At 39.2% G+C, this 17431-nt stretch overlaps 1 protein-coding gene across 1 annotated transcript in view; it reads left to right on the top strand.

Moving 5' to 3' along the window:
• The window catches only part of CUNH1orf185 (chromosome unknown C1orf185 homolog), a 37227-nt gene extending 31542 nt beyond the window's left edge, over window positions 1-5685 (top strand). The window contains exons 4-5 of the mRNA XM_037043354.1: window positions 4050-4086; window positions 5293-5685. Of these exons, the coding sequence (XP_036899249.1) occupies window positions 4050-4086; window positions 5293-5585 (330 nt within the window). The 3' untranslated portion in view covers window positions 5586-5685. The remainder of the gene's footprint in view (window positions 1-4049; window positions 4087-5292) is intronic.
• Window positions 5686-17431: the final 11746 nt, after the last annotated feature.

The raw sequence follows: 17431 nt of genomic DNA, 5'->3' as shown, positions 1-17431 counted from the left end.
CAATCTGGAATTGATTTCCATGTTTGGTGTAACTAGGTGTCCAATTTCAACTGTTTTCATATGTTTGACCAACTGTCTAGCAGCATTTACCAAAATTATTTTGGAATTTGGAGAACTGCAGTGTAGTTTTAGATCAATTTGGGAAAAACTGATTATTAAGTTTCTAATCCATGAACATGATGTTTCTCTGTATTTACATGTCATCTTTAATATCTTTCAATAAAGCTTTATAATTATCTTCATAAGGGCCTTGCATATCTTACTAACTTTTATTATAGGAAAATTTGTGTATTTATGTTTTTGCATATGATTTTTAAGTAAACTTTTTATTTTGGAATAATTTTAGATTTATAGAAAAGTTGCAAAGGTAATATAGAATTCTATTATACTTTTCACACAGTTTATCCCAATGTTAAAATCTTAAATTGCCACAGTAAATTTGTCAAAACTAAGAAACCAACATTGGTACATTACAATTAACTGAATTCCAGACTTCAGATTTCACCAGTTTTTTAAAATTTAATCTTTGTTGTGTTTTTTTCCATTACCATTTAGTCTTCTTACACCCACCTCACCCCATCAATCACCACACTGTTGTCAATGTCTGTCAGTCTTTTTTCCTTTTTTAATCAATCCTTCTATTTCCTCACTTTGCCTCCCAACCACTAGCTGTTGTCCTGATTCACATCTAAGGGTCTGTCCCCGTTTTTCCTTGTTAGTTCAGTTTGTTCATTAGATTCCACATGTGAGTAAAGAATTTCACCAGTTTTTACACAAATGTACTCGGTAATCCAAGATACATATTGCATTTGTCTCTTTAGTTTTCCTCTGCTCTTTGACTTTTGTTCCTTGTTTTATCTGACTTTTACAGGTTTTTTTAAAAGTTCACTATTTTTTATTGTATTTTTGTATTTCTTAATCCCTTTAGCTTTTTCTCCCATCTTCCTGACCCCCCCTCCCATCTGGCAACCATCAAAATGTTCTCTGTACTTACGATTTTGTTTCTGTTCTGCTTGTATGTTTATTTTGTTTCTTTAGATTCAATTGTTGATAGATATGTATTTATTGCCATTTTATTGTTCATAGTTTTTATCTTTTTCTTCTTCTTAAAGGAGACCCTTTAACATTCATATGATACTGATTTGGTGGTGATGAGCTCCTTTAGCTTTTCCTTGTTTGGGAAGTTCTTTATCTGTTCTTCAATTCTAAATTGTAGCTTTGATGAGTAGAGTAATCTTGGTTTTATGTCTTTGCTTTTCATCACTTTGAATATCTCTGGCCAATCCTTTCTAGTGTGCAGAGTTTCTTTTGAGAAATAAGCTGACAGGTTTATGGGAACTCCCTTATAGGTAACTAATTGCTTTTCTCTTGCTGCTTTTAAGATTCTCTCTTAGTCTTTAACCTTTGGCATTTTAATTATAATGTGTCTTGGTGTGGGCTTCTTTGGGTTCATCTTATTGGAACTCTGCTTCATAGATTTGTGTGTCTATTACCTTCACAAAGTTAGGGAAGTTTTCTGTCATTTTTTCAAATAGATTTCCAATTTTTTACTCTTTCTTTTCTCCTTCTGGCACCCTCATTATGCAAATGTTGGTACATGAAGTTGTCCCAGAGGCTCCTTATACTATCCTCATTTGTTTGGTTTCTTTTTTCTTCTTGCTGTTCTGATGGCTGCTTTTCTCTAACTTATGTTCCAAATTATTTATTTGATTCTCAGCTTCACCCACTCTACTGTTGTTCCCCTGTAAACTGTTCTTCATTTCAGTTAGTGTATCCTTCATTTCTGACTGGATCTTTTTTATGCTCTTGAGGTCCTAACTGAGTTCCTTGAGCATCCTTTTAACCAGTGTTTTGTATCTAGTAGATCGCTTGTCTCCATTTTGTTTACTTCTTTTTCTGGAGTTTTGTTCTGTTCTTTTATTTGGTCCACGTTTTTTTGTCTCCTCGTTTTGGCAGCCTCCTTGTGGTTGTTTCTATGTATTAGGTAGAGCTGCTACATCTCACTGGCTTGACAGAGGAGCCTAAGGTAGTGGGTGTCCTTTAGGGTCCAGTGGCATAGCCTCCCCTCTTACCCAAGCTGAGTACTCAAGGTGCACCCACCATGTGGGTTGTGTACAGCCTCCTCTTGTAGTTGAGCCTTAATTGCTGTTGGCAAATCCAAGGTCAGCCACTGCCTATGTTCTGTCCGGGGTCATACCACATAATCTACAAAGCAATCTACAGATAGCTGCTACTGGTACTAGGCTTTGAAGTGCCCAGGAGTAGCCAAGCTGTACACCAATGGCAGCTGCTGCTAGTGCTGGACTTGGAGTGACATAGCGAGAAGTGTGGGACTTGCTGGAGCCAGGTGTGGCTGGTTTGAGAGAATTTAGGAAAATCTGAAGCATGGGCCAAGACAAGCCATTCATATGGAAAAGACACTGAAAACAGCCTGGGTGGGCTTGAAAGTTAGGTAGAGCATGGTGTCAGGAAATCACCAGGGTGAGGCAAACAATGTGAGCCAGGTTGATGGAGTCTCAGATGTGGTGTCCTCCTGCTGACTCTGTGGCTCTGTGAGGGGAGGGCTCATAAAGGAACAATGGCCTCTACCAGTGCTTCTGTGTGGGAGAAACTGCCCCCAGCCCCACTGTCTCCTTGATTCCAGAAAATTCATTTCCTCCTTATATGTCTCTGATGCCTCTTACTCTGTTGCACTCATACTGGAGCTTGGAGGGAGGGAGTCTGAGTAAGTCTGTGTATAGGCCCTTTAAGAGGAACTGCCTGTTATTCCAAAAGTTTTTATCTTCCATAGCCTCAATCCCCACTGGTTTTTACAGCCAGAAGTTTTGGAGATCATACGATCTTCATGACACTGGAACCCTGGGCTGTGGGTCTGGTGTGGAGCTGGGACCCTTCACTCTCAACATATCTCTCCCTATTTTTATGTGCCACTGTGGGTGTATACTGGCATTTGTATTAACAAAAGGTGAAAGTGACAAAGAAGTAAAATTGGTCATAAAAAAGTGCTTATCCTATATATATATATATATATCTCCTGCGAGGACAGGACAATACAGACCAGCACAGAGTTCTAACAATGTTTCCCCAGAACACAAGAGACGATGTTCTCTCTCCAGCCTCAATTTCACACACTCTATTCCAAACACCCTATGCATTAACTAGCTCATTGTTTTGCTAGTGGTCGAAGGATAACCTGAATCAGAACCACTTGTGGTATGTGTTATGGTGCAAATTTCCAGAGAATATGTTTCAGTAAGGTCTGATATTACACCCAAGAACCATTATTTTAACAAGCACAACAGATGAATCTGATGCCCTAAAGTTTGAGAACTACAACACTGCCACACTCCTCACAAAACATCTGGAATGTATTGTTTCATCAAATGTTTTATTTGCTTCAAAAGAATAGTTGCATTTTTATAAAAGCCTTCAGCCAGAATTCACTTTGTTGTTGGTGGTGGTGGTTAATGAAATGAGTAAGTCTAGGAATTCTAATTATTTTGTTAGCCCTCTCTAGTTCTAACCAAGTGACTCTAGTGAGGATAGAGAGAAGTAATCCTGTTGAACTCTGTTTCACCCTTTCATTTCCTAATCTGGAGACTGCTTTCTTGAACCAGTCCGCATTCTTTTCAGATGATACTTCAACGCTTTTTCTTTTCGGTCAATACATTTTGGTAAAAATGAATTCTTATCATGGAAAAAATATTATTCCATCAAAAAGCTGTTATGTTAAGCCCTGGCTGGCGTAGCTCAGTGGATTGAGTGCAGGCCTGCGAACCAGATGATCGCGGTTTGATTCCCAGTCAGGGCACATGCCTGGGTTGCAGGCCAGTACCCGGCAAGGGCCAGTTCCCAGCAGGGGATGCAGGAGAAGCAACCATACATTGGTGTTTCTCTTCCTCTCTCCTTCCCTTCCCCTCTAAAGATAAATAAGTAAAATATTTTTTTAAAGCTGTTATTTTAAAATATATTATTTTATAAGTCAAATGCATTAAAGAAATTATATTAAACCTTCAATTTTTTAAATACAAATAACTTTTTTTATATAGGAGGAGCAAAGAGAACAGGAAACAGCACATATAAAAGGTACTTTTTCTCAACATTTTATTCAAAAAAATTGTAATCAACTTAGAGCAATTAACATCTTGAAAATCAAGGGACTATTCTAAATGTTATCTAAGTATTTTTAAAAACCATGAAAATTCAAGGGAAACACTAACTTATTAGTATATAAATGGGCATATATTTTTTAGAAAACAAAACTCACAATGTTAAATCTTAAATTAAAATGTGAAATTTACATTTTTGTCTCTACTTATATCCAATGGTATCATAGTCATTGCCATATAGTAATGCCAGAGGATCAAAAGACCTGAGTGTTTTATAATCCTTTAGGTAGTTCATATCATGTCTTGGTATCTCAAAACATTATCCTCCTACATAATTTTAGAGCTACTGAATATAAAATGTAACAAGGTATTTAAAACAGCCTTAAAAATTAATGTTATACATTAATATCAAAAGTTAATATATAAAATACAGTAAATATATATTTTAGGATATTGTATAAATGTGATCTTTCCTAAAACTACATTTTTAATACCAACTGCCAGGATGAATAATGTAATAGAAACCTGAGACTTAGAGTAACAAAAATGTAGATTCAAGTCCAATTTGTGTCTGATCTGTGACGAGTCATTTCTCTAGTTCTTAATCTTCTCTTTTGTAAAGTGGTGCAAATAATAACTACCTTAAAGAATTACTGAGAAGATGAGATGTGGAAGTCTATCAAATTGCTTTTGAATTATAAGACACTATAGGAATGTTAGTTGTTATTTTTATTGCTATAAAGTCAACTCATAAGCCCTTTCTACTATGAACCAAACATTTTATAATCTGCCTACTCAAGGAGGCATGCATTTTTTAAATTTATTTTTAAAATAGGGCAATATATAGCTTTAAACAGTTAGGAAACTATCTGTCTTTTCTGATTTTAAGGGACATTCCAGAACTGAGATTTCTAGCCTGTTTAGAATCTTCTTCTGTTTATAGTTTGATTTTATTTAGGATAGACTCTTCTACTCTTGATTACTATAAAAAATATTGCTAACTTCCATTTACATGTTTAACATTGTATATATGATGATAGCAACTCAGATTTTTTACTATATCATCATCCTGTCCATTATAATCCAAAAAGATGATAAATTTCTAAAAGCAGCATTGGCCTTATCAGTAAGATTTGGCTCATGAATATGTAACATTCATAGTAAATCTACTTTTCTTTTACAGCAAGTGATCACTCTAAACATGAATTCTGCCTTGCAACACAAACAGTGATTTGTGACCCCTCAGAGACCAGCTCAACAACAAATTGGGGTGATCTGACCTTAAGCTCATCAACATTACCATCTGATTCTTGTTATGGCCAAACTATAGAAGCAGCTGACGACTGGTTTACTGATGACTCTCGAGTGAAACAGAGCTCTTCAACGCCTTTTCTCGGGGAGCCTCTAATGGAAAAAGTATGTCCATACCTGTCAACCAGTTCACTAGAAGAATGTACTGAATATGATAGTTTATGATGGTCAAAAAGAGGACGGCATGATGGAAATATTTTCAGGAAGAAATACAGAGGTTGAAATACAAACCTTCAACATAATATTGAATGACTTTTCTTTTGAAACTTTGTATACGCTAAAATCAGTAAAGTTAAAACTGTTTACCAGCTTCTGAATCTCTTAATATGTCTATAGCTATTCTTTTCCTTTTCCATAGAGTGGCCCTACTTCCCTTGCCGATTCTTATTTCTAGAAACAAAATTACAGGAAAACTAAAGTGATGTCATGAACATTAAGCTTAACTCTTTGTATCTCATCAAAAGACATAATAAATAATGCAAAATAATGCAAATATATTTTGACATACAGGAGAAATACTTTAAGAAATCAGCACAGATATATTTTTAATAAAACACTCACAGCATTTTCTTATATTTTTTACATTTTCAATTTAATTTCAATGTGGTTATGGCTGGGTAAGGATACTTCCCTCAGCTTTTCTAAATTTTAAATACACAAAACACCCACCATTAAAATATTAGTGTGTCATGATGCTGACAAGCAATGTAATTTTGCTCCTCTAGGGGAACCTGGAACAATCTGAAGAGCCCAGAAAATAATTTTCTTCCCCTGTCCTGTGTCTGTTCCTCAGAGTGGCCCCTTGCTCCACTATGATAAAATGGGAGCAGCCACCTCATAGGCATCTGACTCAGGCTAGACAAATCCGAGTTCCCCTCTGATCTGAGAGGTCGTTGGCCAAATCTCTACTTCTGGTTCTCAGGAATTTCTGACACCCACCATGTAATTAATCTTTTATTTCCTCCTAAAAATACTTTCCATGTAATTAGTCCCTGTTTTTCTTTCTCTTGGGGAAAAAAAAAGGCAATCAGTTAACAAAGTATGATGTTACTTCTGTGTTTAAATTACTCATAAGAAGACAGATGCATATCTTCCCAAGAGATAAATCATACCTACTATAATAAAGGAAGAGAAACTTATCTGGAATAAGACAGTAGCATTACACAGGCCTATCCTTTCAGTCCCAGGAGAAACATTAACAAGGATTAGGACAACTCTCTCTTTTGAAGCACTTTGTCATTTCTACACAGTGTGTTTATGGTTGGTGAGACATGTCCCTGTATCCACCCCTAAATCTAGGTAAGCTATTTCAGCTCAAGTTTTCTAAGGAGCAGTTAAAAAAAAAAAAAGGAACTAGTTTTTGTTTCTTGGTGTTCTTAAACTTCTCCTTTACTGTCTATCTTGGAGAAAGAAGTCATCTCTAATTTTAGTAAGATCCTTAAACTACCCCAGGAATTTGAGGTTAGAAAGTAGATATTCTAGCCTTGGTCTGACTTATTGGAATAAAGAAAACATAAACTGGGGAGCTATGGGCTCTCATGTCCCACCTTGTGATCTGGGTAGAAAAACAACAAATCTGCAGTGAAAGACCAATGAAGCATTTGCAAAGCGAAAAGCAGAGATGAGAGATCAGGAGAAGTCGATTCCTGACTTTCTAACTGTAGAGAGCAGGACCTGAGCCATGTCTGGAGCATGTGCAGTACAGCAATGACTTAGGGAAATGACACAACCCTCAGCATGCACAGTACAGCTCGGCAGACAACATGTGCTTATCTGAAGGGTAACACCACACTTCCATTTTTTAAGAAATACATTTTATTATGCTATTACAGTTGTCCCATTTTTTCTCCCCTTTATTCCCCTCAACCCTGAATACCCCCTCCCACCAGCATTCTCCCTGCCTGCCCTTAGTTCATGTCCATGGGTGGTACATATAAGTTCTTTGGCTTCTCCATTTCCTATACTATTGGTAACCGCCTCTTGTCTATTTTGTGCCTATCAATTACACTTCTTCTCCCCTATACCTTTTCCCACATCCTCCTCCCTCCCCTTCCCACTGATAACCTTCCACGTGATCTCCATTTCTGTGATTCTGTTCCTGTTCTAGTTGTTTGCTAAGTTTGTTCTTGTTTTTTTAGGTTCAATTGTTGATAGTTGTGAGTTTGTTGTCATTTTACTGTTCATATTTTTTAAGATTTTTATTTATTTATTTATCTTTAGAGGGGAGGGGAAGAAGGAGAGAAATATCAATGTATGGTTGCTTCTCATGAGTCCCCTGCTGGGAACCGGCCTGCAACCCAGGCATATGCCCTGACTGGGTATCGAACCGAGATCGTGTGGTTCGCGGGCCCATGCTCAATCCACTGAGCTACACCAGCCAGGGCTACTGTTCATATTTTTGATCATCTTTTTTTTCTTAGGTAAATCCCTTTAACATTTCATATAATAAGGAATTGTTGATAACGAACTTCTCTAACTTGACCTTGTCTGGGAAGCACTTTATCTGCCCTTCCATTCTAAATAGCTTTGCTCTCTCTCCCTCTGCTGAGGACCTGGCCTGCAAAGGAGGCATGTGCCCTGACTGGGAATTGAACCAATGACCCTTTGCTTCCCAGTCTGGCGCTCAATCCACTGAGCCACACCAGTCAGGGCTTAAGATTCTTATTGACCCCAGAAATTGATCACTGTCCCCAGCCACAAAGACTGAAGGAGGTGCCTTTTCATTGTGGCATTCTTCTTTGCCTTTATTGAGAACTCCCAGAACTATCCCTGCTCTATATTGGGGGATATGAGGACAGGGGTTTGGCAGGGGGTGGGAGATAGAAGATAGTTGGATTACATTGTTCCACTGTTCCTGGTAAAATGCTGCAGTGAAGATTTACCTGGAAAGGGATACAGAAAATTCCTTGTCAAATGGTAAGAAATGCAGGTATAGTAAATGTGTGTCTATGTGGCTGCAGAGCCCTTTGCCCCTTCTTTGAAATTACCCCCAGGTTCAGCCCTTGCTGTGGGGTTAGGTAGCCATGATGGTACTAGGTGACCTCCTCTTCAACATCCTTTTGACTAGAGCAGAATGGATCAGAGTTCACACCTGGTCCAAGTTGAGTCTCATTCTCTTAGAAATTTCAAGTTGGTATTCAAAGATGATAGGATTCAACAGGGGAAACCAAAGTTAGTCTGAATGTATTGCAGAATTGGAGTTTTGCTGAGTTTTTTCTGGATGTCTGTGTCAGGGTGAGAGCAGGTCAGGGCCGTTTACAGCTGGGCCTTTGACATTTGAATTCCATCTCTGCCATTAATGCAACATGAAACATTAGGCACATTTATCTTCCCAAAAGTTAAGTTTCCAGGTAAGAAAGATGTAGTTAAAAAGTGCTTACCTTTCAGCACTGATGTGAGAATTGAGTGAGGTATAAGACATGAAATCACTGTGGTTAGTATGGGCAATATTTTTGTAATAAAATGAATAAATAGAAAGTATCAGACTGTATGACATATAGTAAGGGTTAGTATCATTTGGGGGAAGTTTTGTCTCAGGTATATGTGTATATAAATGTGTGTGAACTGTATCATACTATAAAATATATTTCTTCCTATAGGCTGTGGTATTACTTTATGCTCAAAATCACAGTGTTGCTCAACGTATGCACCAGAGGCACTCACAGTAGAATCATCTGGATACCTGCTAAAATTACAGATTCTTGAGCTTCACTGCCCAGAATCAGAATTTCTGAGGGTAGAGTCTAGGAATCTATACTTCAGCTATTTCCCCAGATAAGTCTTACACACATTCTGAAACCTGAGAACTAGTGCTTTAAGCCTAAAGAAGTTACCCAAACATTAGCTATTATTACATAATTAAACTCATTTCTTCACTCAAGCACTGTTTACAGAACACAACTCTACTAGGACCTCTGTGAGGAGCACAGAGGAGGGACAGTTACTCTGAGTAATGTAGTGTTCTTGGATTTTGGTTGGTTTGCTAATGGCTAGTTGCATTTCACTTTTTGTTTACAAAAGACGACTAACTCTGAGGCAGGAATTCCCAACCACTGTATCTCATAGATACAGTTTCCTTAGGAAACTTTAAGTTTCCTAAGGTATTGAGCTCCTCAGCTCTCAGAAAGTTGAATTGTGAGTTACTTCTAAAAGTGTATCATTTTTAGAAGCACTAGCAAAGGCACAGGATGGTTCAAATATTGTCATTAATAATCAAATGCAAGGACTTCCACCAAGATGGAGGCGTAGGTGGAAACACTGTGCCTTCTCCAACAACCAAGTTTGAATACAACAAAGGTTTGGAGAACAAAGACGCAGCCAAAGAACAGAAAATTGAACTATACGGAAGTCCAACAACAACCAACCATTCAACCAGACCGGTAAGAGGGGCAGAGCCAGCAGTGGAGTGGGGACAGGCAAGAAAGATCCCCCAACCCAGGCGACCCAGGCAGCCCTGTGTTGGGCAGACCCAGTGAAGGTGAAGGGCAGCGGGCTGGCTGTGGTCACACATTCGTGTGCAGATAAACCAGCAGAGTGAGCAGTGGGACGGACCTCGTGGGCCCCAGTGGTGAACTAAGCAGCAATGGGCTGACCACGGTCACACATTCGCACGCAGTGGGACGGACTGTATGGGCCTGGCAGCTGCCATTGCTTTCCTCTGACCCCGCCCCCACATACAGCATCACAACCCATTGACTGAGTGGCCCGGCCCTGGTGAACACCTAAGGCTCTGCTCCTCATATGTAACAGGCACAAACAGTCCAAAATATGGCTCAAGAAGAACTCAAAGCCCCAGAGCCAATAACTCTAAGCGACCAGGAAATAGTGAACCTCTCAGATGCACAATTCAAAACACTGGTGATCAGGATGCTGATCAAACAGAACTGGTTGATTTTAGCCACAAATTAGAAGAACATATGAAGGCTAAACTAATTGAAATGAAGGGAAATGCACAGGAAACCAATAGTGATGGAAAGAAAACTGGGACTCAAATCAAGGGGGTAGACCAGGAGGAAGGAAGAAATGACCAAACAGAAAAAAGTGAAGTTACAAGAATTCAAAAAAATGAGGAGAGGCTTAGGAACCTCCAGGACATCTTTAAACATTCCAACATTTGAATTATAGGAGTACCAGAAGGGGAAAAGAAACAGCCACAAGTTGAAAACTTATTTGAACAAATAATAAAGGAGAACTCCCCCAGTCTGGCAAAGGAAATAGACTTCCAGGAAATCCAGGAAGCTCAGAGAGTCCCAAAGATGTTGGACCCAAGAAAGAACACACCAAGGCACATCATCATTACATTAGCCAAGATTAAAAGGAAGGAGAGAATCCTAGAAGCAGCAAGAGATAAGGGGACAGTCACCTACAAAGGAGTACCCATCAGACTGTCAGTGGATTTCTCAAAAGAAACCTTACAGGCAAGAAGGGGCTGGAAAGAAGTATTCCAAGTCATGAAATCCAAAGACCTACAGCCAAGATTACTCTATCCAGCAAAGCTTTCATTTAGAATGGAAGGACAGATAAGTGCTTCTCAGATAAGATCAAATTCAAAGAGTTCATCATCACCAAGCCCTTATTATATGAAATGTTAAAGGGACTTATCTAAGAAAAAGAAGATAAAAATATGAACAGTGAAAGGACAGCAAACTCACAGTTATTAACAACCACACCTAAAACAAAAACAAAGTCAAACAACTAGAACAGGAACAGAACCACAGAAATGGAGATCACATGGAGGGTTAGCAACAGGGGAGTGGGAGGAGGAGAAGGGGGGAGAAGGTACAGAAAATAAGTAGCATAGACGGTAGGTAAAAACTACATAGGGGTGAGGGCAAGAATAGTAGAGGAAATACAGAATCTAATGAACTTGAGACACATGGTCATAAACTGAAGAGGGGGAAGGGTGGGGGAGGGGCTGTGCAGGGTGGAGGGGAATGAAGGAGGGAATAGAACAACTGTAATGGTATAATCAATAAAATATATTAAAAAATAATCAAATGCAGATTAGAATTTTACATACACTAACGCCTGCTACTCAAATGCGGCCCTCGGACCAGAAGCACTGGCATCATTGGGACGATTGTTAGAAATGCAGAATCACAGGCCCATCCCAGACCTACATTAATGTTTGAGGACTGTACTAATGGAAACATGTAATCAGTTATAATCAGTTACCTAACTTCTGCTTTTTTTAGGTAGTGTTGTTTGACAATAAAATCATATAATCATTGTAGAGATTTTTGAAAATTCTTAAGGTGGAAAAATTTATCCTTAATAGAAAATGTATTCATAATATATTCCCTTCTCTTATTTAAAAAAATTTTATTTTTTCCAATTACCATCTGTCCTCCTCATACCCTGTTCCACCTTCACCCCTCCCCTCCCCCCACCATCACTACGCTGTTGTCTGTGTCCATGAGTTCTTGCTCTTTTTTGCTTGATCCTACCACCCACCAACCCCCCACCCTCAGAATTCCCTTTTCTTCTATAAAACACAAAAATGGACATATATTGCAATATTGGAATCATACCATAATATAAGATTTATATCTTTCTCTTTTCATCTAATTATTATGAGTACTTTTTGAAAAAATTGGACTGGTACCTATGCATACCAGTTAAGATTTCCTTAGTATGGATAAGGTAAAATAATGAATGTAGGCAGGCCATAAATGTGGCATCCAATTCTAAAGTGGCAATGTTGAAAGGGACCTTAAATATTATTTTGTTTAAACTTTTTAGTTATAGTTGGAGAAATTTACTCACAGTAATCAAAAGTATTTCACCAAAGATAACATGCTCTGGTAAACAAATGTATTGGTTGAACTATTATATGTCAGGACCTGTGGGGGGGTGACCAATTGTCCTTGCCAGGAAACTGTGGGACTTTCACTGCAAAAACTGGAACAGTCCCAGGCAAACCTGAATGGTTGATCACCCGATTGCTCAGCATTAGAGACAGAACAGTTTCTGAAGTCTGGCCTCTACTCTCAAGTGTGAGAGACACCTTTGTGAACAGATCATTACGATATGGCGTGGTTAAGTGCCAAAAGAGCACCTTATCTGTGAATGAGGCAAGAATTCTGGGATCCTGAAAGCTATAGGAAAAGAAGGAAGTTAACCAGATGAAAGCCAGAGTGGGAATGAGAGAGTTTAGAGAGCATTCTAGTCTGAAGGATAACTACAACAAAGACTCAGTAGGGAAAAATAATACTAAGAATTTACTGTGCCAAGCGCTATGTTAATTTTTATCTTCTTTAATCTTCACAACTGCATAAGTTTAGATTTATCATACAAGTGATGAAAATTCCATTGGAGTGTTTTAAGCCTCCTCATATACTCTCCTCATAGGAGAGTAATATAATTGTGTACCTTAAATATAAAGGATTACACTGGTAATATATAAAGTGCTTTTTTAAAAACTTCACTACATATGTGCTATTAAATACTTTTAACTTAATCATCCCCCAAGGTCAGTTTCATAAGAGGGATTCCAGATTCCCAGGACAGTTTAAAATCAAATTAATTCTACTCCATCTGTGTCTTCTATGTCTTCCTATGTCTTCTATTAGCTTTCTACCCGCGCACAAAATTGTGTAGGGAACTCATGTTGTTAGGTTTTGTAACAGGAGCTCCCTCTGTTGATTGTGTGGCAATAAAACAGCAACCATTTGACCTCTGGCAGAAACAATTGCTTTGGATGTTTAATTTGTTTTCTTGGTTCCAAGAAAATCAGAGGCCTTTGCCCCTAAATTACAATAATTTATAAAATATGCATAGATGACCCAGTTATTGGGTTGTTTAAGTTTAAAGCCAAAGAAATCTCTTCATACTACACATTTACCATTTTCACTGTCATTGTTCCATTTCTTCATCAAAGACCCATTTCCACTCATTAAACCGAACAGCTATTTGAATTTCATAATAGTATTACCCGGGCTTTCATTTTCTATTATGCCTAGAGTCATACAAATGTACTTTATTACTATCAATTTTCAGTAATGCTTACTTGTTAGAAATGTCGTTTCTTTACAACTTCCAGATCACCTAGTTCAGGCATGACAAGTTGGCTTCCAACTGTGCCAAACGAATTCCTGGCAGAGAGGCTGCAGTGAGAGCCCTACCATGCAGCACTGACCCTTTAAGACTACAGACAGAGCCCTGGCTGGTGTGGCTATGGGGATCAAGAGCTGGCCTGCAAACCAGAAGGTCACTGGTTCAGTTCCTGGTTGGGCACATGCCTGGGCTGCGGGCCAGGTCCCCAGTTGGAGGCACTTGAGAGGCAACTAATGGATGTTTCTCTCACACATTGACGTTTCTCTCCCTTTCTTTCTACCTTCCCTTCCCTCTCTCTGAAAATAAATAAAGAAAATCCTTTAAAACAAAAGACCATAGACAGAGTCATTTGCTTATTCAACAAATACCCAGTGGGACTTCCTCTGAACCAGCTCTGTACTCCAGAGACAGATTAATAACAGAGGCTCTGATCCCAGAACCCTTTAGTGAAGAAGTTATTTGACATCTGAAGCAATACCTCTAACTTGAAGTAGACCATAAGTATAATTACAGTGGTATACCACCCATAAAAGCAGAAGGAAATATTAAATATGATTGGGAGAATTCAGGCAGACATCTTGGAGAGGATACTATTTGGCCTGAGTAGGACATAAGTTCCATGTGGCAGGAACTTTCGTCTGTTTTGTTCTCTGCTCTATCCTAAGTTCATACAAGCATGACTGACACATAGTAAATGCCTACTAAATAGCTATTGAATGAATGAGTAGATTTTGAGGTCAATAAAAATTTCAGTGATGAAGAAAAGCAAAGAAAAAAAATCCCTGTTAAAAAGGTTTAGCCTCAAAACCATAGAAATTATTACCTTTTGTTTGTTAACCTGCTTAAACCTTTCCCTTGGCTCTCAGTTATTTTTAGGATAAAATACTGTCCCCTGTCCACTTCTCCAGAGTCAGATGCATGTATCCCAACCCAAGCCATCAGGGTTTACAGATGTCTGGTGGAGAACTGAATATTCTATATGAATTGTTCATGTGCCATGTAAAGTATAAAATATAATATAGGTTATTCATAAATATACTGACCCTGCATATATGTTTCAAGTTGGGATCTATTCAGTTTCAAGTCATAGAAAATTCAATTCAAATTTTGTTAACTAATGAAAGGATTTATTGGCAAATGTAGCTGAAAGTGAAGCAACAGGGCAGACTTCAGGGCAGTTCAATCAGGGCTTCTCTTCAATTGCTCTTCAGTTGTCTCACCTCTGACAGTGTGTGCAGTTCCCACAACATAATCCTTAAGTGAGTTTTCTCATGGATATAAATTAGCAGCCAGCAGTAAGGAGGCTATACACTTTCCTATTTACAGGCAGCAGGAGAGAGCACTATTTCTCAAAACGAGTGAATGAAAGTCCCAAACTTGACTTAAACTACCTCTGAACTGCTTTCTGTAGTCAAAGGACTGCCATATATGATTGACTTACACCTCATTTACCAGAGTGAATCATTATGTCAAGGGGGATAAGATTGCTCTTCCTGGATTCTGTCCATCAGAGTCTGTCTCTAGACCTGGGTTGGAGTCAGTCACACAAGGAGAGAGGAATAGCTGTCAAGGGAAAATATAAGCATGGATAAGAAGGTGGAAATAGAAGGTAAGTGCTGGATAGGCAACTAGTGAACATCTAACATACATAAGTTTTTGGATTGGCAAATAGGTATCAACTATTACTACTATTTTTGTCAAGGTCATCTACAATTCCTACTGGCTGTGAAACCACTGGCATTTCCGAGCCTCCTTTCACCACTGTTCCATCACATGTTCAACTCTCTCTCCAGGAACCCCTTTTGCCCAGCAGACTCCCCTTGACCTTTCAGGACTACTCCTTCTGGGGATGGCTTCCCCAACCTTCAGTCTGGTCAGGCATCTACATCAGGCTCTCACATCCCTCTGCTTCTCCTTCAGGGTAGCATCAACATGCTGAGATGTGATTGTCTGTTTCCACATCTGGCTCTCCCACTGGCAGGGAGTTCTGCAAAGATACTGTTAGCTTTGGGCTATGAATAACAGAAACCTAATGCAAACTGACTTAAACAATATGAGAATTTATTATTTCTCAAAATAGAAAGTCTATGGATAGTGCAGACTCTAGGACTGCACTGACCAGGGTTCAACGATGACATCAAGAACTCATGTTTTCTCCCACTCTCTACCATCTTCATAGTTCATCCTCAGGCTATTAACAGGATAGCTAAACAATTTCAGGTATTCTATAACCCAGAGGAAGAAGAGTAACTTTCTCTTTCTTTGGAATAATAGAACATTTCCCAGAAGCTCCCCAGCAGACTTGCCCTCATCTTCTTTGCTACCCCTACATTAGTCACTTGTAAGGGGAATAATATTACCACCAAGGGTTTAAGCTAATCATCCACACTAGGGCGGATATTGGTTACTATTTGTGTAAGTTACTGCACCAAGGTCTTGCTGTCACCCCTCATGCCCTGACACTCTGATATGCATCTGCCTTTGTGGCTCCATTTCCTACCTGGCCCTGAAACCCACTACCATGATCATACCCTAGACCCTATCTTTACCAATAATGCATCCTTCCACAATTTCAGCTTCAAGCACTTCGCTCTCTGACCTCTCCAGCTCACTTTTTTTACTGCTCCAACTCCAAAGATCTTTCAATCCTGCACGGACTTATATTTTGCTGATGATTCTACTGCATTTTCACCGTCCATCACCCCCTTCATTTTCTCACTTCCCTTCCTACCTAGCTTAAAGTTCATAGTCAATCACTAAAATCACTGCCTTGTATATACTGTTGACTTCCTTGCGCCCATTCATTTCATGATGCTCTTTCAATAGACTACAGACAGCCCTGCTCATAGAAGTCTCAGCTTATTCTGTGCACCAAGACCCCTCAGGATGACTGCAGAAAAATGCACAACAATGTTAATTAGTCTGACTCTACTTGTAATGGGTCTTCACTGCTGAAAAACAAAGCTGCTCAGTAATCATAACAAACTGGTCCATTTTGGCTTTCATTATAGTAGACGACCTCCCAACGGATTTTCAGTCTCCTAAAACCTCCAGCACCTCCTTTCATGTGCTTGCTTTTAGCTGCTTGTTCCGCAATTTATTTTACTGAGAAAACAAAGACAACTAGAAGAGAACTTCCTTAGGTTCTCACCACCACATCTAGCCACCCAGCCGCATCTGTGCCCATACCATCTGCTTTCTCTGTTAATGTGGATTCACAGTCTGCAAAACTAGCATCCCATCCCTCTCCGTGTGCAGATCCCCTCCCTTCTCACCCACTCCAGGATATTGCCCAGCGATTCTCGCGTTCACTATCCTGCATCGTAAATATTTATTTTTTAATCAGTGGTTCTCAGTCAGGGGTGATTTTTGCCCACTTCCTCCCTCTCCCCCAAGGGACATTTGCCAATGTCTAGAAACCCCATACTTATTATGACAGAAGAAGTGGGGGGGATTCTACTGCCATCTAGTGGGTAGAATGCCAGGGATGTTTCTAAACTTCTTGCTACGCCCTCCATAACAAAAAGATTATTTTGCCCAAGATATTACTAGTGCCAAAGTTGAGAAACCCTAAATTAGATCATTCCTATCAGCACACACATACAAATGCTCGTATTTCTCCCATCTTAAAAGTCACCCTCCCGCAACTCCACACCCCTTTCAACTTCAACCCTATTGCCTTCTCCTTGTCAGTGCAAAAGTCCCCGAAAGCCTTATCTACTCTCACTGTGTCCACTTCTTTCCTCTAAGTCTCACTTTTCCAATCTGGCTACACCCCAGTATTCTATTGGAAGTTCTCTTGTCAAGGTCACCAATAACCTCCACTGGTTAAATCTGACAGTCACTTTTCGGGAGCACACGATTGGGTTGACCTTTTCCTAGAAACACTTTCTTCACTTCATTTCCAGAATCTACCCTCTCCTAGTTTTCTGTATGTAAGTCCTCCTCAATCTCCT

Source organism: Sturnira hondurensis, unplaced genomic scaffold, assembly GCF_014824575.4.
Source record: "Sturnira hondurensis isolate 20B ecotype Veracruz unplaced genomic scaffold, ASM1482457v3 Scaffold0004068, whole genome shotgun sequence".
In the NCBI taxonomy this organism is placed as follows: Eukaryota; Metazoa; Chordata; class Mammalia; order Chiroptera; family Phyllostomidae; genus Sturnira; species Sturnira hondurensis.
Note: the sequence above shows the minus strand (reverse complement) of the source record. Positions and strands in the feature narration are given on the sequence as shown.